This window comes from Hoplias malabaricus, chromosome Y, assembly GCF_029633855.1.
Source record: "Hoplias malabaricus isolate fHopMal1 chromosome Y, fHopMal1.hap1, whole genome shotgun sequence".
Taxonomy (NCBI): domain Eukaryota; kingdom Metazoa; phylum Chordata; class Actinopteri; order Characiformes; family Erythrinidae; genus Hoplias; species Hoplias malabaricus.
This window is the reverse complement of record NC_089820.1, coordinates 977,529-1,000,202: the sequence shown is the minus strand read 5'-3', so window position 1 is coordinate 1,000,202 and position 22,674 is coordinate 977,529. Positions and strand designations below refer to the sequence as shown.

General features: G+C 38.9%; 1 protein-coding gene across 2 annotated transcripts in view; it reads left to right on the top strand.

The window, feature by feature from the left end:
- The window catches only part of LOC136678745 (cyclic AMP-responsive element-binding protein 3-like protein 1), a 53,184-nt gene that overhangs the window by 7,128 nt on the left and 23,382 nt on the right, over positions 1 to 22,674 (top strand). For both annotated transcript variants that reach the window (XM_066656870.1, XM_066656871.1), the window contains exons 2-3: positions 13,833 to 14,037; positions 19,081 to 19,250. In XM_066656870.1, coding sequence (XP_066512967.1) covers positions 13,833 to 14,037; positions 19,081 to 19,250 — 375 coding nt within the window. The remainder of the gene's footprint in view (positions 1 to 13,832; positions 14,038 to 19,080; positions 19,251 to 22,674) is intronic.

Here is a 22,674-nt window from a genome sequence, read left to right as displayed (position 1 = left end):
CTCTTGACCAGAAGAAGAGGTGAATATTTGTAAGCTTTCATTATAGAACTGTGTAAAATAAAATAATACATGTCCTGGAGATGAAATTTGCCATATGAAATCAACACAATTTTTAATTAATAATAGCACTTATTTCCTCTTGCTTTTTGTTACTGAAATATTTCCTATATTGCTTGTATCTTGAAATATTATAGTCTTAATCTCAAACAATTATAACTTTATCCAAATTGTCTTTATGCTTGAAATCTGTTTTTAACAATGTCCCAATAAGTCCATTTTCATACTGTAAAGAAAAAGTTTTGTAACTTCCAGATCTCCCTATTCCAGCGATTCCTGAGTGGATTGGGAAAAGTCTCTTTATTCAAGTCTGCTATTCCACTGCTGGGTTACGTAACATAGCCTACTAAGGGCTTTTTTGGGGCTTGGGGTGGGGCTTTAAATGCATTGCTCCCAGGCAGATTTAGAGTCAGATAAAGGCAATCTGCATATCTCCAGCGGGTTCGGGCAGATCCAGTCACCTGCATCAAGGTGCTCTTTTGCTTTCAGACCCTGGAGGTGAAAGCTAAGGTTATTTTGGAGTTTTTGAGTGGGGTAGAAAGGGATGTTGTGGTACATTTGTATAGTGTGTAACCACATAGCTGGTACCCTAAAACCCCTATTCTGGTACTCTTAAAATGTCCCACAAAAGCATATTAATAAAAATGAGTAAATATCAGAAAAACGTCAGTATCACTGTACAGTTCTTAAATGTTTTTTCATAAACTTTTTCTATAGAAGGGAACACAAACTGCAGAGAAATGTGACAGAGGTGCAGTTCCAGTACGTAGTAGACGGTGCTGGATTTATAAGACCCTTTCTACTTAAATCACATACACACACACACACACGTCTCTCTGATTCAGACTTCTCAGCCAAACACTTGGGGGGTGGGGAGAGGGAGGGGGTTGAAACTGGAGCACACTGATAGGATGGTGCAGGCTCTACAGCACACTGGGCTTAAGAGAACGTAGACCTACTGAAATTTTAGTTCAGTCAGACAACATTCCAGCTGCTCAATTATGTGTTTAGCTCTGGAGAATACACTAAGTGGCTTTTATTTTTATAACTGCTGAAGCTCTCCCACTGCACTGGGCTTTGTAAAAGCAATTACGGACACTTCACTGATCTGGAGCTCTTGCTGTCATAATACGTAAAGGCCTGCAGAGACAGACAGTTTCCTTTCTCTGCTGGATCGCATTCAGTTCCCTCAGTGCCCTCGGTGCTCTACTGCATTATAAGGGAGAGCCTGCTAAACTATCGCATAGAACAGCAGAGCCAATCGACTGGGATGCTGAAGCAGCTACACATGAGCCTAAGGTCACCATGCTCAATGCCATGTGTTGGCTACAGAGGTCTAAAGCACTCCAGCACTGAGCAGTCAAGCAGTAATTCAAAGGCATTCAGTGAATTTGGGATGATCATCCATCACCAATACCTTACCTCACTTATGATCTTGTGGGTAAACACCATCAATCCTCACCTCAGTGATTCAACATCAACGTTAAAGACTTTCCAGAGGCTGGTATCAACTGCAACAAGGGGCTCCCTATTAATAGCCTTAATCTGAGTTTTGAACATGTTAAAACATGGTGATCAAAAGATGTTTTACTTGCAGACTAAAGTCATTACACTGGTTATTTTCTGGAAATGAATGATAATTTGGTTTTTTTTTAACAGTAAAAAGCAACAACTTTAATGACCGAACACAAATTTCACTGCTGCAAGATATGGATTATATGTGTTTATGCCACTTCTATAACAATAGGGCTCATAGAATGCTATGGAGAATATTAAATGAGAAGAATTTGTCTGTACTTAATGGAACACTATATGAGATTTGGTATTTTAGCACAACCCTGAAATCAAGGTGAATGGAGGAAGGAAGGTGGTGGTTTTCTACCCTCCTCCAAAGAAACAAAGTGAAGTTTCTGCAGTGATGAGCCCAGAGTAACAATGACAGAGGCTCTGTTCTCTCTATTCCAGGTCAGTGAAGCATCACAATAATTCTGAATCTGTAATTTTAAGGTAAAAATACAACCTACTGTTTCTTTAATACAAGCCATACCAATCAGTTAAAATGAGCCTTGATCTGCTCTGCTATCTTTCAAATCAGATCAGGGCATCCTTAGGAAGTTTAAAATTCCCTGTTCTCTCACAGCTGTCTCTTTGAGCCTTGTGGGTGTTCAAGCCCAGAGTAAACATGGTAGGCAGGTGCCATCGTTTGCAGAAGTGTGTCTGCAGTTTTCTTTGAGGTCATACACAAACAGATCCCCGTTTTCCCATGCATTCCGGCCTTCCCTGAGAAACATGCATAGGGCACTTAAAGTCTTTGTATGCATCGCATGTCCAAAAGTTTGAGGACACTAAGGATCAATTTTGAACAACATTCCTTGATGGTCACTGAGGCGTTTCATTGATTTAATTGTGCATATTTCTTTTATTATAAGTCCAAATAGGTTATAAAGCTTTATAAAGCTTTTGCTGCATAACATAATAGATATTCAGAATCTTTTGTCATATAACCATAAGTGCTGAATAGTATTTAAAAATGACAATCGTCATTATATTCAACAAAAACATTATCTAAAAATTACGTAGTTTGAAAATGGCAAGGAAGAAGGATTTATTCATCACTGCATTTGAGTGCCATCAAGGAAAAAGTCCTGCAAAGCATGTGCATTGATCTGTTCTGGTATTGGGGATAATATTGTGTCCAAAAGTACCTGTGAGATTTGGTTTAGATGATTTAAAGATGATTCTGTGTCAGCAGTCATGAACACAGCATATTAATATTTAATTAAGTATATTTTTATTTATTTATTTAATAAATTGACAAATGTCATGTTTAATACTATGCAACATTTATCATAAAATGTCAGAATGGCAGGGGAATATTTGAATTTTGGATTGCAATTATATCTTACACAAAAATGCTTTAAAACTTTATTTGTACATGTGATATATCGTGGGGTATGTGTATGAGGGATATAGAGTCCCCCCAGCATTGCCTCTGGAACAGTTGAATAGGGCTCCATCCAAAAGTGAGAAGAATTGGAGTGTTGTTCATGATACAGAATACAGAACTATTTCTCTAACATCACCCGACCTCATTGATGTTGTTGTGGCTGGATGCATTGAAATCCTCATAGCAATGTTCCAGCATTGGATTTAAGGGACGTTAGTGCAGCAAAGGGAGAACTAACGTCCTATTAATACTCTGTCTCAAAAGTGAATATGGTTGATTAGGTCTCTGCAGATGGGTACGTTGAGGAAAGTTAGTGATGTTCCATGCGATGTTCATTATAGAACATATTTGATGTGTGAATATCCAATTCCTAACAAACTGCATTTTTCTCAGTAGGGATAATATATCACAACCGTTATAGGAATGTAGAATATGACAATCAAATATTTATTGTCTACTAACCAAGCTGGTTCTTCCTGGAGGGGCCTGTTCAGACTGCATTAAAGAGTAGAAAAGAGAAGGCAAGAGGAGCACATCTGGCAACCACTTGGAAATAATCACCCCTAGTCTTTCTTGACCGCACATTGTAAAACAGTAGCAAGCAGAAGATATGGAGGTCCATAGGAAACCTTAAATATTAATTTCAGACACAAAACCTAATATTGAATGAAAGATAACAGTCGTTAACTGCTGGAATAGGTCATTTATTTTTGGGATAGTTTTGTTATATTTGTTATAAAACCAATCAATACCAATAAATTAAATGCTCTTACAATAAAAAGAAGAAGAAAAAAATGCTAATTGTGGAAGCTGCAGAACTATTAAAACTTTTTGAACCATTTGAAATGACTGGATGATTTATGTCTGTCTGTATAACTACCTCATGGCCTGCCCATATGCATGCATCCTGCCTGTACTCATCCGTGCATGCGCAGAGTTCTTCACAGAGCTCTACACACACAGGATCAAGCTTAAAAACTTTGAGCTATTTGCACAAGAGTGGCACAGAGTTAAACCACAAGCAACAACAGTGTATAGAGAGTGCATAAACGGCATAACAAGTAGCTGATTGAATGTCAACAGATTACACCATTCTATTTCTGTTTTCAGTGTTATTTGATTTTTCCTTTAGATTTTTTTTTTTTTTTTTTTGTGGCCAAGGATATTTTAATGCACAGCTGATTCTTAACCAATTAAGACATTAGGATAAAAATAATAACTTTGCAAAGCTTATGCAATATTTTCTATACATTTTATTTAGTTCGTTTTTTGCAATGTATTAATCCAGCTAATTATTAGAAAATGTAAAATGTAAATATTTAAATTTGTTCCTTGTGTAACTTGGCTTAACCAGGTTTTCATATTTTCATATGACTATATGGACCAGGTTCATTTCTTACCTGGAAGGCAGGAACTACTTTGTAGAAATAGAAAATAATATTTCAGAGAACATGCCAGTAACCTGTGGTGTCCCCCAGGGCTCTATTCTTGGTCCACTTTTATTTAATTTATATATGCTTCCTCTTGGCCAGATTCTACAGAACTATGGGCTGTCCTATCACAGCTATGCAGATGATACTCAGATTTACATGGCCCTGTCCCCAAACGACTCTGGCCCAGTTGACTTATTAAGCAAGTGCCTTGAACACATCACAAACTGGATGGGACACAATTTTCTGCAGCTGAATAAAGATAAAACTGAGATTATACTATTTGGGAATAGCACTGAGAGACAAAGATTGGCTACGTATCTGGACTCGAGAGCCCTCAAATCTAAAGAACTGGCTTGCAACCTTGGTGTATCAATGGACTCAGATCTCAGTTTTAGTAGTCATATTAAAGCGGTTACTAGATCAGCATTTTACCATCTTAAGAACATCAGTAAGATTAGAGATTTTCTGACTAAACCAGACCTAGAGAAACTTATCCATGCTTTTATTTCTAGCAGGATTGATTACTGTAATGGTCTCTTAGCTGGACTTCCAAAAAAGACCATTAAACAGCTTCAGCTGATTCAAAATGCAGCTGCCAGAGTTCTCACTCGGAGCAAAAGAAGAGATCATATCACCCCCATCCTCAAATCCTTACACTGGATACCAGTCTGTTATAGAATAGACTTTAAGGTGTTATTACTGGTTTATAAATGTCTCAATGGGGTAGGACCAGCGTATTTATCAGATCTGCTACAGAGATATGAGCCGAGCAGAGATCTCAGATCTTTAGGAACTAGTCAGTTAGTCCTGCCTCGGGTCAAAACTAAACATGGAGAGGCAGCATTTAGCTACTATGCCACTTTTAAATGGAACCAGCTGTCTGAGAATATTAGAAGTGCCCCAACGTTAGACACATTTAAATCAAGACTTAAAACTCTCTTGTTTGAGCAGGCTTACAGCTCAGTTTAAAATATTCTGCACTTTTCTGTAACGGCATTTTATTTCTTTTATTTCTTTTCATCTATTGTCATTTTAAATTGTTTTAATCATTTTAATCATTTTACTCTTTTTATGTAATTGTCTTATTGGAATTTATGATTTTACTCTGGCTTTTAATGTAATTTCTTTTTCTGTAAAGCACTTTGAATTGCTTCTGTATGAAAGGTGCTCTATAAATAAACTTGCCTTGCCTTGCCTTGCCTATATGTATTTAGTGCACATCAAGAAAATTCCTTCACTATTGTGGCATTATATTTCCACTATATCTGACCATCTTAGTTCAAAGTGTGACTGTGCATGATGCTGCTGGGCCTTGGTGGTTGGTGTGTGTGTGTGTGTGTGTGTGTGTTTGGGGTGGGGGGTGGGGGGGGAGGAAGCAGCGGCCCATGACACTGTCTGCCTAACTGTTTCGCTGCCTTACTGTCTGCTGTGGTTGTGGTTCTCCTGCTCTGTGGCTGACTGCAGAACTAAAGAAAGACCAAAAGTTGGAATTAGAAAACCAGCAGCAGAGCAACAGGAGCAAGGGAAGGAGGAGGCGAGAATGAGTGAGTGAGTAAGTGACTGAGCGGAATCCTAGGAGGTACAGCTTCGGCTCAGAAGGGAGAGCCAGGACTCCAGAATAAATGATTAGCCCTAGCACTGCTTGGTGTAACTAAATGCTGATTCTTCCACACAGACCTGTGCTCACCTGTTGACTCTGCCTCATTGCTAACACAACATTAATCTTAAGGAGCGTGCCTTTATAACGAGGCATCACCCTCAATGAACTGGAGCCCTGACAGTGAGTTTGATCTCTCTCAGCTGGGCCTGTTGCCATGACAACAGTAATATGACTCTCTGACTGTGGAGTGCCTTTAAAAGCACAGATGTGCGAGTCTGGAATGAAGAGTGCGAGACAAGAGATTGAGAGTCAGTCACATATTCTGCAAGCATTCCCGCAAAGGAAAGAATGTGTCTGATTTTTAGGTCAAAGCTAAACACTCTAGCTGACTGGAAAGACATTGATTCCAATCTTGAGAACATAAGATCTTGTGATTGGGGGGGGGCAATCTTTTTAAGAATATTCTAGTATTATTTACACTTGTGGGATTTTGCATTAAGTCTTGCAACATTTAACAGTTTGTTCTAATGGGTGTAATATAACATTCATTCATTCATTCATTATCTGTAACCGTTTATCCAGTACAGGGTGTCAATATTATAAAAATAATCATTTTCAAGATATTCAGAAGATGGAAAAATTCCATCTTGAGTATATAACTATAAATATATTTCAGAAAGATGAATGAGTTATATTTTTAAAAGTTTATATTTCAGAGTATAGTGTGGGTTGAATTTCAAAAGTTATTGTAGACAACCTTTTTTTAAGAACTGAGTTTTTGGAATAGATTTTAAACAAGAAATATCAATGCTGTATTATGATTAATAACTGTCATAAGTCTTTTACTTGAGCTGTTTTTCTTAAAAATATTCAGATGAAGCATTGGAATGGTATGAAACAAGCAAAAACCTGTTGTCTATGTGATACATGCTTATATTAAGGTTCTAACCTGAAACAGAAGCTCAAGGTGTTGTGAAGTAAAGTTTATCTGAGTTGAAGGTGTCTTTTACCTTTATTTACACATTTGGGGCATAATGAAGAACATTTCCTTGCCATGTATTCATGAATGAACATAAAACCATCTGACCTGAGTCACCTTCATATTTGTTTTCTGCACACATTGTTGGCCTTTTATCTGAACACCACCTCATCCCCTGTTCAGACTAGAAGGTGGCAATTTGTAGCTGTGATTTGGTGGCAAATGACAGTGAGGGAGCTACAGGTGACAATATGAGTTGAGAGATTATGCCCATGAGTTATGATGCAGTGACGTGACAAAACAAAATGATTGGTTCTGAGAAATTCCTTTGACTGAGAAACACTGAAACACTGGCCAAGGTCTCTAACGACATCACGTCTGGCTCTGAACTACAGTAGACAAACGTGGGCCATCATGAGTGTTTAGTCACCTTCTACTGTGAATGCAGGGTCAGACTTTGTCTGAAATTGTGTCTATTTTGTAGCAGTGTCCGAAAGAGTGGTGTGGAATATTCAGTGCACTGTAACAATGTGGACAAGTATGGCATCAAATTCAGCTTCCCTTCAAATTTGCATTTCTTTTAAGAAGTCAAATCCTCAGGGGTTCCTGCGTGTTCACGACAAAGAAATTAGTGCTGGGACTAAAAGGAAGAGGTTCAAGAATTTAAGATTTTATGGCTGCATTTGTCAAGCCTTTCGGCATGGAACAGAATAAAAAATGGATGAGGAATATGGTTTATTTTAAAAAATTTATTCCGTTTTTAAATTTTTTTTTTTTTTTTACCTGAAATATTTGCTGTGCCACATTTAACTTAGCATCATATCCCATAAAATATCAGCACTCAAATTGTTTTGATTTTGTCATAAGTAATTAACAATAAAAGTTGTTTTATTGACTGAAAGAAGCTGATTATTTCTGGCCAAAACACTGGACAGGTAACTGCTGCAAGCTGGTAAATGAGATGGCTACAGGGAGTACTTTTAAAAAAGTGGAGGGGACAAAATCAGGAAGTTCAGTAATTTGCACTGTATAGTGATCCACACTTTCAGATAAGACATGGTGAATGTGACACAGCCCAACCTCAGAGTCTAAAAAAATCTCCCGTTCCCATTTTTTTCTCAGAGAAGTGAGTTTTCTCTCACTTGTCTGACTGAAGTACTCAGGGAAGACTTGACCGTCTCTGTTGTCTCCCTCTCCGAGTCTTCTCGCTGTTTATCGGCCGTTTACTATGATTTTTTCCCTTCTTTAGTGAATCATTCTCCTCTGACTCCATCTTCTTCTTCTCGATTCTCCATGCGCGCCCTGCACTCCTGCTCGCTACAGGGGAAAAAAAGAATCCCCGCCTCATTTGCATGACGCGCTCTGATTGGCCGCGACGCCGGCACGTGTCGGAGGCGTGCCTCAGAGAGCAAGCGCGAGGAAAGTAGGACAGGGGCGTGTATACTCGTGCGGCCATTTCCACTCAGAAAGGGAAAAGGCCGCAGAGGCTTTTACAGGAAAAAAACAAGCCCACAAATGCTTTAAATTACATTAATTGCAGGGAATGTCTGCAAACCGGCCGTGTTTAGGAGGAAAACAAAATGTTCTTTTTTTATTATTTAACAGGGTCTAGTGCACAGGAGCCCAAACCTTTGTCCGTGGTGACAGAGTGTGGTGTAGTCTATGGCCAAAAACAGTGAAAAATACTGAATGTAGATGTGTTTTAGAATATTTACACTATTTACTTACAAATGCAGTTTGAAAAGGGCAATATTAAATACAATATTTAAAACATCCATTATGTATAGGAATACATTTGTTTATTCATTGAGGAAAGGGTTAAGTTATGGTGAATTTGTGCCAGGCCAAACCAGGGGCCAAGATTGGTCTCTTTCACTATCTCTAAAATGTGTATAAAAATGATATTCAGAGACATTCTAATAATATATTGCTTTTAAACCTATCCATCATAAGTATAACGAGGACATTTTGGCCTGGACCACGTTCAGATTCATTCACTTCAGAGCTCTGCAGTCACCTTTAGCTAAGACTAAGATATAAGTGAGGGACAATTTGTCACAGTAGATATTTTATGAAAAAGTGACTTTTAGGCCATGGGCCTAAGTAAACTGGAGGAGCAAGCCTGAGTAATTATTTTGTTTAATCAAACAAAACTCTAGAGGATCTTCCTGATAGTTCTAAATTCATTCTCTCTCTCTCTCTCTCTCTCGCTCGCTCTCGCTCTCTCACTCTCTCACTCACACACACACACAACACACACACGCACACGTTACAGTTTAGATAAAATCAAAGGTTACACAAAGCTAAACCACAACTATAGCCATGAGCAAACATGCTGGGGGAAGAGTGAGAAAGCACCAACTGTGTACCACTGCACTTCTTGGGGGTTGGACATGTGCATAAAAGATGCTTTCTCCTTGTCTACACTGCTTGTGGTCTTTTGTTTTTTCATAAATTCACATAAAATATGAATAAAAAGAATGGTAAATTGGGGAAAAAAGAATGTGCATTTACATGCATCTTTAAACAGTGACTGAAAACATAGTAAAACATTGGAAGGTCGGATGTAAACATTGAATCAAATGATTTTACTTTTGTCAATGGGTGCATACATGTGGGGAAATGTGTTAGGCTGACATTTTTGAGTACTGGCAATGTTCACAATTTTCTCAGAAAAGTATTTTAGAACATCAAAGTAAATAACTCCGTATTTCCCACACCAATATTCTGAGCATTGCTTCTATTGTACTGGCAGATTGTTTTGTGTTTAGTATGTGTTTTTGCATGTGTGTGTGTGTGTGTGTGTGTGTTCGTGTGTGTTATCTGCATGTGTTGTGTGTTTGTGAGATACTGATGATCTCTAAGACAGCCAGGTGCCCCATCTGCACACACACTGAACATGCTGTGAGCAGAACCAGCTGGAAAACACACACACACACACACAAACACTCAGATATCACTGCCATCCTTGGAGCACAGTGGAGCATTGGAGCGCCAGTGTCTCATCCTGGTCAGACAACCCATTATTTTCCCAAAGCATGTAATGCAGGTAATACTGCAATTCACTGCCTCGCTCTGTCTCCTTTGAACGGATCTTACCTGGAAATACAGCAGTCTCCATTTGATCAGCATTCTCAGACAGCTAGTCGCTCACGCTAACCATGTAATTTCGAGTTAGATTTAATTGTATGTAAAATATTTTACTTTGTGTTTTGAACTAATGCACCAAAAATTACTATGATTCTTTATACTTCAAACATAGTTCAATGCCTCTCTGCTGATAGTTACAGCAACACCATAATCAGTGAAGTTAAAGCAGATATTTTCTTGTGATGTAACACTGAATAGAGAGAGAGAGAGACTCTTATTTTAACTTCTTGACCTGAACTGTGGAAGACAAGACGATGCTAAGGCCATCGGAAGGTTACATACACACACACACACACACATCTTGCACCCTTGGGACAATCATTACTGTTTGTGCCAACTTGGAATCTCTCTCTCTCTCTCTCGCTCTTTCTCCTCTCTTTCTGTTTTTCTCTCTCTAAACTCCAGATGTGGAATTTCAGAGCTCTTGCATCAGCAGTTTTGCTCTTGCATCATCTAGGCCAGACTGAGGCCAGAGAGAGGAGTTTAAGGGACACTGGACATCAGGCCTCTGTAGAAGACTTCTTAGGCCCTTCCACTTTCTTTGCACTATGTATTGAATCTCCAATAACAACCAAAAGTGTTCTGAAGATGCATTTGTCTGAGCAGACTGCAAGTAATGAATATTATACCTACTTATAGTGAACAACTGATAGTACACACATAGAACACAAGACAATCTGTATATGCAAAAGTTAGTAAACAACACTTAAAAGTAGTGAAAACGGCTACTTTCAGCTGCACCATTGTGGGTGCAGATCATTTGTGCAACCACAGCTTATATAAGCTCTACAGAATTTCATGAAACTAAACCCTTAGGAGCAGCTGCACATGAGCCTAACCAAGGGAGAGGTTTAGGCTGCTGGAGTGTAATGTAATGCTTCCCATGTAATGAAGTTACATAAAGCTTTTCTTTAAGTGTCTGATTTGTTGCTTCATTTTATTAGACCACAAGAAAAAATGATTCAGTTTTATTCCTCTGATTGATGCTTGCCATTTAATAACAATGTCAGCATTGCTCATTTAGATGAAGCACTATAAACTGCAGTTCTGCTCCTCTAGTTAAGTCTGGATTACCGAGGTCCATGGACATATCCGCCCCACAAACCAGCAACAGGAAGCTCCTGTCGCACATCAAAGCTGCAGGGCGGGCCTGTTTACAGTCAAGCACTCAGCCATAGTGATTAGTCTATGCTTCTGACGACAGAGGCACTTGTGTCGATAAAAGCCCCCCATGCTCAGGGTTTTCCCAGGGTGGCTTTTTTAGAATGCTCCTTTATGTTGAGAGTTAGTTTGCTGATTGTCTGTCTCAAAGATTTGCATGTTTTCCAGGAAAGTAGATAAATCCTAGTTTAGAATTTAGCAAACCTGCCATGGAAATGATCCTGGTATTACCTATAAATGAGCCTAAGGTTATGATACTTAATACCAAGCATCAGCTTGAGTGTTTAATGCCTTTAAGTATTGGTAAGGGCAGTGATGGAACTACGTTCTTTGGAGTAATGAGTTTGAGTGGCATTAATAATACAGGGCTTATCATCCAACACCAGTACCTGACTAATATTCATGTGGCTGGATGCTACCAGATCTTCACAGCAGTGTTCATATATACAATGTAGCACCATGCTAAAGCCATTTGAACATATGCACTTGTGGTCCTTTCACATATGTAGAGAACAGAGAGAAATTTTCTGTCAACTGGAAATGTTCCGAATACTTTAGGCATTGTGCAGCATCTGTGCAGCGCATGCAGGAGTTACAGAGCAATTCCCCTGAATATTAGCGGCTCTATTCACATATGCACTAACTTGGACAATACTCAAACTTTGTGCTAGGGGGCGCAGAGAGGATAATTCTGGGTTATGTCCAGGACAAATGTTACAATTTTCTGAGTTACTGTGCATGTGTGAATGTGCTTTCAAAGTGTAAAGGCTGTTACTGTAATGAAGAAGGGTCAACAACAAAATTGATCTCCAACGACTTTTGGTTTTAGAGTGCATTTTACTTGTCTAAAATATAGAGGAAGAAATGAAGTCCCGGTCACTTGCAATGAGAGGGGAAAATATGGGGGAAATATTTTCACAGGTCAGCCCTACAATTATGACAACCTCCTTGTTTCTACACTCACTTTCCGTTCTCACACCCGCACTGATCATATAGGTGCATTTTATAGTTGTACAATTACAGTCCATCTGTTTCTCTGCATACATTGTTATCCTTCTTTCATCCTATTCTTCAATGGTCAGGACTCCAACAGGGCAGGTTTTGTTTAGCTGGTGGATCCAAAATATCCAGCCAACAGCCTCCTGTGGGCAGCATCGTTTGACCTGTGATGAAGAACTAGAGAATGACCAACGCAAACTGTGCAGCATCAGATTGCTGTCTCTGGATTCACCACTACATAGTGGAAAAAATATTAAGGAACAAAAGGTGTACACATACACATAGGATGGATATACAAAACGTTAAAATGGCAGGTTTTTGCAATGTAAAAAACAAGATAAATAATGTGACCAAATTTAATGTGACATATGTGTGCAATTCATTTGAAACACAAACTGAAATCAGTTAGGATTTTCCTGACACTTAGCTGCATCTTACAGCAAAAGCCAAGGGCCACAGAGTTTGCAAAGCATCAGAGGGATATCACTTGAAAGTATCAGAAGACAAGATGGTTACAATAAAATTTCCAAAGCATTAGACATATCATGGAACACATATTTATTATACACACTTACTATACACATACACTGGGTTGTACTTAGCAGTTTGCTGTTACACTCTGAAGAAATTTAGATTGAATTTCACAGGGCACAATGGACCTTTTTGTTTGACTAATTTATCCCAGATTTTGATGAATCAATAAGGTAATTATTAAGGCCAGCATATGGAGTCCAGTTTACTCCTCATTTGTTACCCAGCCCCTGACATCATGTCATATTTGCCCTCAAATAAAAGGTGTGTTATAATAAAAATAGAATCTGTGTGTGTAAATGATGAAAGTGTGTGCACTTGGATGTGTGGGTAATAGTGAGAAAGGCATTTAACCAAATGTGCGTATTTGCTAAGAAAGGGTGTAACGAAGGTGTATGAGGACCTGACAGTGTTTACATCCTCGTGAACAGGTGTGTGAGTGACGCACCTGTAGAGTGCTGAGAACACAGACAATATACAAGTGTCACACTAACACACACCATAGTTACACATTTTCACCAGATACAAAACACACACTTCCCATCTGTGTGTTCCCACAGAAACTCTTGACCTTAGGAAGCCAAAGGAAAAGTAAGAGAAGTTGGGCAAATATTGCTATAGTAATGTCAAACAAGAGTTGATAGTTACTGATATTATGACATATTCTTTCACAGTAACAATTAGAATATATATGCAATCAAATATCAGTCTAATCTGCAAGTTTTGCTGTTTGCGAATGATGGAGTAATGTATGAACCATGCTATTAGCCTTTTCAATTGAGGAGTTAACACCTTGAACGCCTAGTATTATTCTGCTGCTGTTAAATAAATTACATAGTTTTCAGACAGAGCAATATATTTATAATGCTCTGATTAACATTAGTAAACAGAAGTGATAAAAGCCAGAATGAGCAATGTAAAACTTTTGAAATGCCTGATTCTTTTTTTAAACATATCTTTTTTTGTGTCTCTTAGCATTTCACAGAACAGATGGAGGACTTCTCCAATGAACTATTTAGCAGCTTTTTTGATGAGCACCTGCTGGCAGAGAGGACGCCGCTGCTGGATGTAGAGCTAGAGTCCCCCAACCCTGACATCCAGCAAGAACACAGTTATTCCCTCAGTGGAGATTCTGCTCCTCAGAGCCCTTCCATGCCCATCAAATCAGACGATGATGAAGGTGAAAGTCTTTTGCAGTACCACATAAAACACACGCAAACATATAGAACTCACAATGATTCAATTTGATCAAGATTCCTTAGGAATGGATTGTGAAATATCACATGTCAACATCATTAGAATATTTTGGAGTAATAACAAATAGTTTTGGACTGAATATGCAAATGAAAGTGGAGGAATTATTTGCACAGTGGAATAGATGCTAAATTCATCATGGAACGAACGAACTAACGAACTCACTCACTCACAAGTTAATAAGGCACTTTAACAGAATATTCCACAATGAGTGTTTCGCGTGACATTTGCTTTCTTGGTAATAAACAAACCAGGGCCGTCATGATTAGGGGCTAAGCTTTAATCAGGGGGGTCTAAGTGTAATTGCCTCATAGCAGAATTTTTTTTTGATGAAGTACAGATGAAGCAAAGCCGCAATATTACTTACAGTAACAGATCCCACATATGCTCAGATACTGAGAAAATAGATTGGTAAAATCAGTGTGCATTTGTCCTATAGTTGTAGTTCAGTTTAATAACCTGGATGCCTGAATGTGACATTTGACAGCAGAAATAGTTTCTTAATTTAATTTTTATTTATTTTCACATAAATAACACATAACTTTAAAAAATCCTCTCATCTGACTGGCCATTGGAAGAAAATGTTCAGAATATCCACCTACAGGTAGAAGAACAAAACTGAGTTGTAAACTATTAGATCATTATATACAGGTACATAAACATCAATTCTGTCTGCCCTAAATACTGCAGTGTTTAATGCATGAACATTGTAGCTGGCTTTATTTTTCAGCAGCTGTTGCTATGTGCATCAGTGGCTTTACATTTTGGTTAATTAAAGATTGTAACAGACATTCAATTAATGTTTTTTCTTTACTTTTGTCTTGAAATTACCAAAAAAAAAAAAAAATGCTGAATAGTTAATAGAATATTCCAGTGTGGCCTACAGTGCCCTTTGGGAGGACACAAAAAATGGCAAATCAGTAGTACACAAATAGTGTGAAGCACTTTACATAAGTCTGCATCATGTATGTGCAAGGAGCACCCAAACAGAAATGAATGCTAAGTAAGAAAATATACAATTCTGGGAAAAAGACAGACACACAAACTGGAATTAAATATGTAATTCCCTGAGCTTTTATATTCTTCTATCCTTCTGCTGTATCCACGTGGTCTGTAATGAACTCTTTGTATCTCTGTCAAAGTAGAACACATAGCAGAAGTAAAACTCATCCTCATGGATTGCACTAGCTGCCCTATTTCTTTCTGTCTCTCTTTCACTCCATCTGCCCTTTCTCCTGGAGCTCCCGTGCAGCACAGGGTTCCCTGATGGAGTCGCAGCCAAACCCTCAGAAAGCAGAGCTGGGGATTCCAGGCAGACAGCCAATACACACATTTCACTGTCTCTCTCTCTCTCTCTCTCTCTCTGAGGCCAAGGAAAAAGCAGCCATCAACAAACTAAAGACAAAATCTGCTTTCCAGATTTTTTTTCAGCTGCCGAGCAGAGAAAGGTGAAAGTGAGCTGAGGGCAGGCTTTTCGTGGGGGATGGTGGGGGTGAGATGGGGGATGTAGGCCTGTGGAAAAAATGTTCTGGCTGGTCTGGAGTGTTGCATCATCCTTATAAGTTGAGTTGTGTGTGAGTAACCTCAGTGTCTTGGGCCGTAGTATAATCATGGAGCTTCAGGGAGGCCCATCAGGCAGCACCTAAACTATTAACTCTTTCGGATCCAGCTATAGCTTCAAGGGAAGTGGCGTTTATATTTTAATGCCTGTTGTTTACAGAAAAACAACTACACAACTAAACCTCTCACTCCCATAAGGAATGGTAAAATCCAAAGCAAATGCGAAAAAATATTTGTAATGTTGTAATTAAAATTTGTAATGTTGTAAAAATTAAAATTGTAATTTGTAAAAATGTTTTAAACATTTCAAAGATTAAAAAAAACTGCAAAAGACCAAGAGACCACCAAACCTGTTCAGACAATGCAAGCAACGTCGAAAGTTTATAGAATATTCCTTTTAAAAATCTGAAAGGAGATTGTCCTGAAAATAAGTTGCAATAAATATGGCGTGAATTTGGGAAAAATATTAAAGAACACTACCAAAATAATTTTTGAATTCAAAGAATGTAGGGGACAGGGCTTAGGACAGAGAATGCACATTTATTTTCTTTACCAATGTACAGTGTTCCAAATATAAATAATTTAAATACAGTCATTCCAGATTCATGCTTAACACAGCAGTCTTTCCTGTCATATCTAACTTCTGCTGGGTTGTAGTAGCAGGCTGTTAAACTTCTAAACAGCTAATGAGCATCTCCCCCCATCTCTGGCACAGTGGATTGTGCTCAGTATAATACCTGGTGCAGCTTGAACTTCAAAGCCTATCTGATGTTCCCTCATGCCCCAGGCAGTAAAGCCTTAGGAGGTGGGGCATTTTTTTATATAGGGATGGAAATTTTGTCAGCATATCCATTGGGGGTCTGAGTGTTTTTGCATGCTAAATTGACATAATTATAGGCTGATTTAGTAAATCTGTGGTGTAGGGTGCTAAAAGACACACCCGAGTTGGCACATGGGGTTCAACTGAGGACAGCTCAAAGTGGATCTCAGCAAGCTCTTTTCCTCATGCTTTCCTGTGGTGGAGTGTGTATTTTGGGATCCAGTCTTGTTTTCATGGTGACTCATTCCATTTTTTGTTCAGGTACTTAAAGAGGAATATTTAGTACTCCATTATGGAACCAGCGATTAGAGTGGACTCTCATTGGCTTTTGAGTCACTTTCATCTAGCCTGATTAGCCCTGAACAAGTTAAGTGGGTCCAGGATTGACCCCTGATGCACAGTAGCAGTACCATTCAAGAGCTTGTTTTCTTAGGGGTTCTGTTTGATTCAGAAGGGCTCACAGGAATTAATCCACTGTATAAATGACTTTCCCCAGGGCTTCCCTGCAGGAGCCTGAAGCTGAGGCTGCTCCTCAGAGTTGGAGAAACCAGAGAGAAAGCTTTCCTCTCCCACTGTAATCACACTCCTGCTGCTTGCCTTCCCTTACAGAGGCCAACATCAAAAACAGCTTTCCTGCTTTTACAAGGCCGCATAATGTTTTATCGATCCTGCCATTGAGGGTACAAACAAATGCTCTAGAGGTAACGAGCACCCCTGGTTCGGAGCGTGCGCATTTCCTCTTTAAGTTCTCCACAGAGGCAGCGTTTCCCTCAAACCCCCTGCCTGCTCTATTCTGCTTATGAGGGGAAATGGCTGCTATGATCACGCTCCTCCTGCCTGGGACTCATTTGGGCAGAATAAAGAGGAACTGTTTTGCATTAGCCTCCAGGTCATAAACACAAGTTGCAGTGGGCATGCGCCTCTCCAGGTACCAACGCACTGTGGGTTTTCAGAGTTTTAGTCTAGCTATAGTCTGTTGCTTATTGTATTTTTAGTAACCCTTTAATTTACAGTTTCCACCCACAGACTTAAACGCTTCAAACTTCCCAAGTCTTATACAGATGTTTGCTAACACCTGTGTAAACAAGCATAGGCAATATTACATTTGGATGTTGTCATAGGCATACATACATAGGGCTTATGGGCAATTTCTTTGACAAAGCCTTTACATACAGAATTATTTTACCATGCTAGCAAGTGTCTTTAGACTAATAGAGTAATGGTTGAAAGTGTTGGCATCCCTGAATTTTTTTTCCAGAAAATGATTGCAATTACACGTTTTGTTGTACACATGTATATTTCCTTTGTGTGTATTGGAACAACACAAAAAGAAAACAAAAAGAAAAAAAGGAAAAAGCAAAAGGAAAAGGAAAAAAAGCCAAAATTGATATAATTTCATGCAAAACTCAACAAAAAGTGGCTGGACAGAATTATTGGCACCTTTTTAAATCTGTGTAAGTAACTTTTAATCATTTCAAGCATGTGATGCTTGTTTAAACTCACCTGTGGCAAGTAACACGTGTGGGCAATATAAAAATCACACCTGAAACCAGATAAAAATGAGAGAAGTTGACTCAATCTTTGCATTGTGTGTCTCTGTGTGCCACACTAAGCCTGGAAAACAGAAAGAGGAGAAGTGAACTGTCTGATAAGCTGGGGATAAGCAGCCCCAATCAAGTTCCAAAGAAATTCAAGCTGTCCTGCAGGCACTGGGTGCATCAGTGTCAGGGTGAACTTTCCGTCGACATTTGAATGAAAAGAAACGCTATGGCAGGAGACCAAGGAGGACCCCACTGTTGACACAGAGACGTAAAAAAGCTAGACTGCAGTTTGCCAAAATGTACTTGAGTAAGCCAAAATCCTTCTGGGAAAACGTCTTGTGGACAGATGAGACCAAGATAGAGCTTTTTGGTAAAGCACATCATTCTACTGTTTACCGAAAATGGAATGAGGCCTACAAAGAAAAGAACACAGTACCTACAGTCAAATATGGTGGAGGTTCAAAGATGTTTTGGGGTTGTTTTGCTGCCTCTGGCACTGGGTGCCTTGACTGTGTGCACGGCATCATGAAATTGGGAGATTACCAAAGAATTTTGGGTCACAATGTAGGGCCCAATGTCAGAAAGCTGGGTTGTTGTCCTAGGTCATGGGTCTTACAGCAGGACAATGACCCCAAACATACTTCAAAAAGCACCCAGAATTGGATGGAGACAATGCACTGGAAATTTCTGAAGTAGCCAGCAATGAGTCCGGATCTAAAGCCCATTGAATGCCTGTGAAGATCTTAAAATTGTTGTTAGGAGAAGGCACCCTTCAAATATGGAGCAGTTTGCAAAAGAAGGGTGGTCCAAAAATCCAGTTGAGAGGTATAAGGAGCTTGTTAATGGTTATAGGAAGCGACTGTTATTTTTTTCCAAAGGTTGTACAACCAAATATTAAGTTAAGGGTGCCAATAATTTTGCCTGGTGTTGTTCCAATACACACAAAGGAAATAAACATGTATTTATCTGAAAAAGATTCTTCACTGAAGGTTTTCCACTGTCCCGTTTTCTTGGCTCTTCATCACTGTATTTGTTTCTCCTGATCCAGAGGGCATGTGGGCATTCAGTCAGGACTTGACAGCCATCCTGGTGAAACAAGAACCAAACCTGTTGTCTGAACCATCCCCTGTCACAGCACCACCCCTGGCCACCACCAGCACTGCCACTCAGCCCCTCACTCTCGCAGCACCTCCACAGAGACACCACAGTCATGAAAAGGTAAGAGTTGATGCATTACACTGAAGTGCCAGGAATGAGAAATAGTGTTCAAATATGGCTAGGTTTCTTATATTTAGGTGTAGTTGACTGAATTACAATGTGAGAGACTTTCAGCATAAAAATCTTCAAAGAAGCAGTAAAATATTTTTACTCAAATAATTAGAGATAGCTCCCTCCAGGGTGTATTCCCTTGTGCCCAATGATTCCAGGTAGGCTCTGGACCCACCGCGACCCTGAATTGGATAAGGGTTACAGATAATGAATGAATGAATGAATGAATGATAATTAGAGATAACTCTGCAGAGCTGTATGCCTTCTTTTTAAAAATGTTTTTTTTTTTGGTTAATCTGAGTTGTGCACTGTCCTGGTATTGAATATACTGAATTAGCTTGAATAACATGTGAAAATCATTTTCACATGAATTGGATGAAACAACACAACCTGGCAATGGCTGTGTTGATGTATGACTCCAAATTAGAAATAACTGGAAAGTGCAAACATAAAGACAATGAGTGATTTCTAAATTCACTTTGATTTGTAATTCATCACAGACACTGTAAGAAGTGTGAGGAATTTCATGTTTTCCTTGGTCAGCATTATAGCGTTTGTAAATCTGCATCCATTCTGTGGTGGCAAGGTGTAATTTTGCACTGATAATGATGTAAAACCGAGAAATAATTATGTAATTTGGAACTGGTGATGTTGCGGTTTTAATCATAATTTGGTACAAAAGCAGCATCCAGGAACGGCGTAGTCCTTAAGGAGCACAAACGGGCTGAGGATCACCCCTTTGCCAGCACATTTGTGGAAATTACAGAAACAGTGTTGCTCAAATAAATTCAGGAAGGGATTTGGATATTTTACTGTCTACTGTGCAAAACATAATCAAAATGTTCAAGGATTCTAGAGGAAATTCAGTGTGTAAAGAGTCAGAATGCAATCCTACACTGAATAACCATGATCTCTGATCCCTCAGATAGCACTGTATAAAATCATCATTCATTTTGTATTCAGTATAAGCATATGGACTCAGGATTACTTTGGCAATCATTTCTCAAGCACTACAATATGTGGTTACATCCACAAAAGCCAGTTAAAACATTACTATGCCAAAAGGAACACTTATGTTCAGCACTATTTAGTTCTCTGTGCTCTAAAGCATCTGGGATGGACAATTGTGCAGCGGTTAAATGAATCAAAATTTTTTAAAAAATGTTTTTGTTTTTTTTTTAATTAAAGACAATGACTCTCTGTGCGTATGACCACAGAATGAAGATATAGATGAACATTCAGACTAGCAACAAGTCTGAAAGTCAGAGTTTTTTTTTTTTGGTTTGTGTGGGTAGCGTCAAAAAATGTTACAATTCCGTGATGGGAACTTTAAGGCTTAAAGCTTAAATATAAATAAACCGCACGTGCCACATTCAGGGTGATGTCTTTTCCAGGATGTTAATATTTCAACAAGACAATGGAAATGACATATTTTGCAAATACTAGAAAGGGATGGTTGTGGAAATAGATGGTGCAAGTTCAGGGCTGACCTGCCTGTAGATACTGTCCCCAACAGTGAATGTGCGGCACCTTGTGAAACGCAAAATGTGACAACTAAGACCCTACACTGTTTTGTTTTACACCTTAGGACTTACTTGGAAGAAGAATAAGACAAAACTACTCATTATTTTATGTCCTCAGTTTTGAAACCTATTTAAGCTGAAGTGAAACATAACGGCAAGGTTTCACTGTACTTTACATCAGATAAACTCATTATCTTTTTTCAGTGCATCGGGTTCCTAAAATCTCTGCTTAATAGACTACTGTCAGTCACAGAAGTAAAGTTTGTAGTATTTAGGGTGATCATATTTGAGTTTTTTAAAAAAGAGGACACCTGGGGCAGGTTGGCAGCACAAATGCTTCCATAACCATGCAACTACGCTGCTGAAATTTAATACATAAACAGATACTCGTTAACAAGATAAAAAACAAATGCCTTTTTGGACAGATTCCTTTCCATTCAACATTTGGCCCTAAGCAAAAATAATAAAATAATATTTTTTTGTCATTTCTTGACAGTTTATTATCACTGAAACCTGTTATTTTCTTTTTAAACCAAACTTCAGAACTGAAGCCCTGTATTAAAGCGAATTGTTTACATCAGAAAACTCATGATCATAACAGAAACGGACAAGTTTGCCTTTTAAATGTGTTTTTTAATCGTTACTAAAAGCAAGCACCACATTTTATCAACCAGAAGTAATATAGACTTGATAAATAAAAACTGTGGGGAATACTGTGAACTGCAAAATCCCAGACAGTTTTGGAACCCCGACCAGACGCATTTTTATGCATTTTTAACGCATGTCCGGCGAAAAGAAGACGTGTGGTCACCCTAGTAGTATTAGATCTAGGGGTGGTTTCCTTGACAGGGATTAAGCCTAGTCCTGCACTGTATCCCTGTATCACAAATCAAAATGCTATGGAGTCCAGGACTAGGCTTAATCTCTGTCTGGGAAACCACCCCCTAGAGTTGCAGTGGATGAAAGCTGAATGAATAGAAAAGCTGATAAACCTTACACACACTGAGAACCAGAGGGACCGCCACTGCATTTGGAAGGGAATGAAACGCACACACACACACACACACAGAATTGTTCTCATAGTCAACTGGCAGCTTGTTCTACAGCTCTGCCCCGGGAACATGTTCTCTTGCTCTGTGTATGTGTTAGGAGTTGAGCTCAGTGAAATCAAGGCCTGAACTCCAGCTGTTACAGTGTTGGGTCTGGTTCCATTGAGGCTGGCTGTGTGATCCTGCATCAGTGTTTGCTGAAAAAAAAAAACACCTCTGCTTGTTCTGAATACTCACACACCCAGACCAGTATCCTCATCTGTGCCTAATAAAAGTCTGCTCTTTCTTGCTTGCTGACTCGCTTGCTCACACACACACACACACATGCACTTTCTCTCACTGTCTCTCTGGAGCACTACGTTAGCAGGTGTTTGCTGCTTGCCTGCCAATATATACAAACACACAGTACAAGAGCACTGACATTCTTGGCGTCCTCTTTACTGCGTAGCTTCTGGCTCTGTTAGTAGCTGTGGCTGATGTTGCTCTTTATTCCAGTAGAAGAAGCAGAGTTTCAGCACTTCAGAAATAGATGGTCATTAAGACAAGAAAGCAAAGGTGTGTGTGTGTGGTGGGGGGATTAGGATGAATCAAAGTGTTCTGGAGAGACAGCAGTCCAAGATATTTTTCCACTTTATTTTATTTTTTATTTTTTTTGCTATATATTGATGCCCAAAAATGCTTTTTTCTTTTTAAACAGCCATATCATTTGTTATAGACGTGTGAGCAAACAAAACAATATGAAGCTCCACTATTTTTTTTTCCAAGCGTTTTTATGTTATATTTTATGCATTTTATGTTATG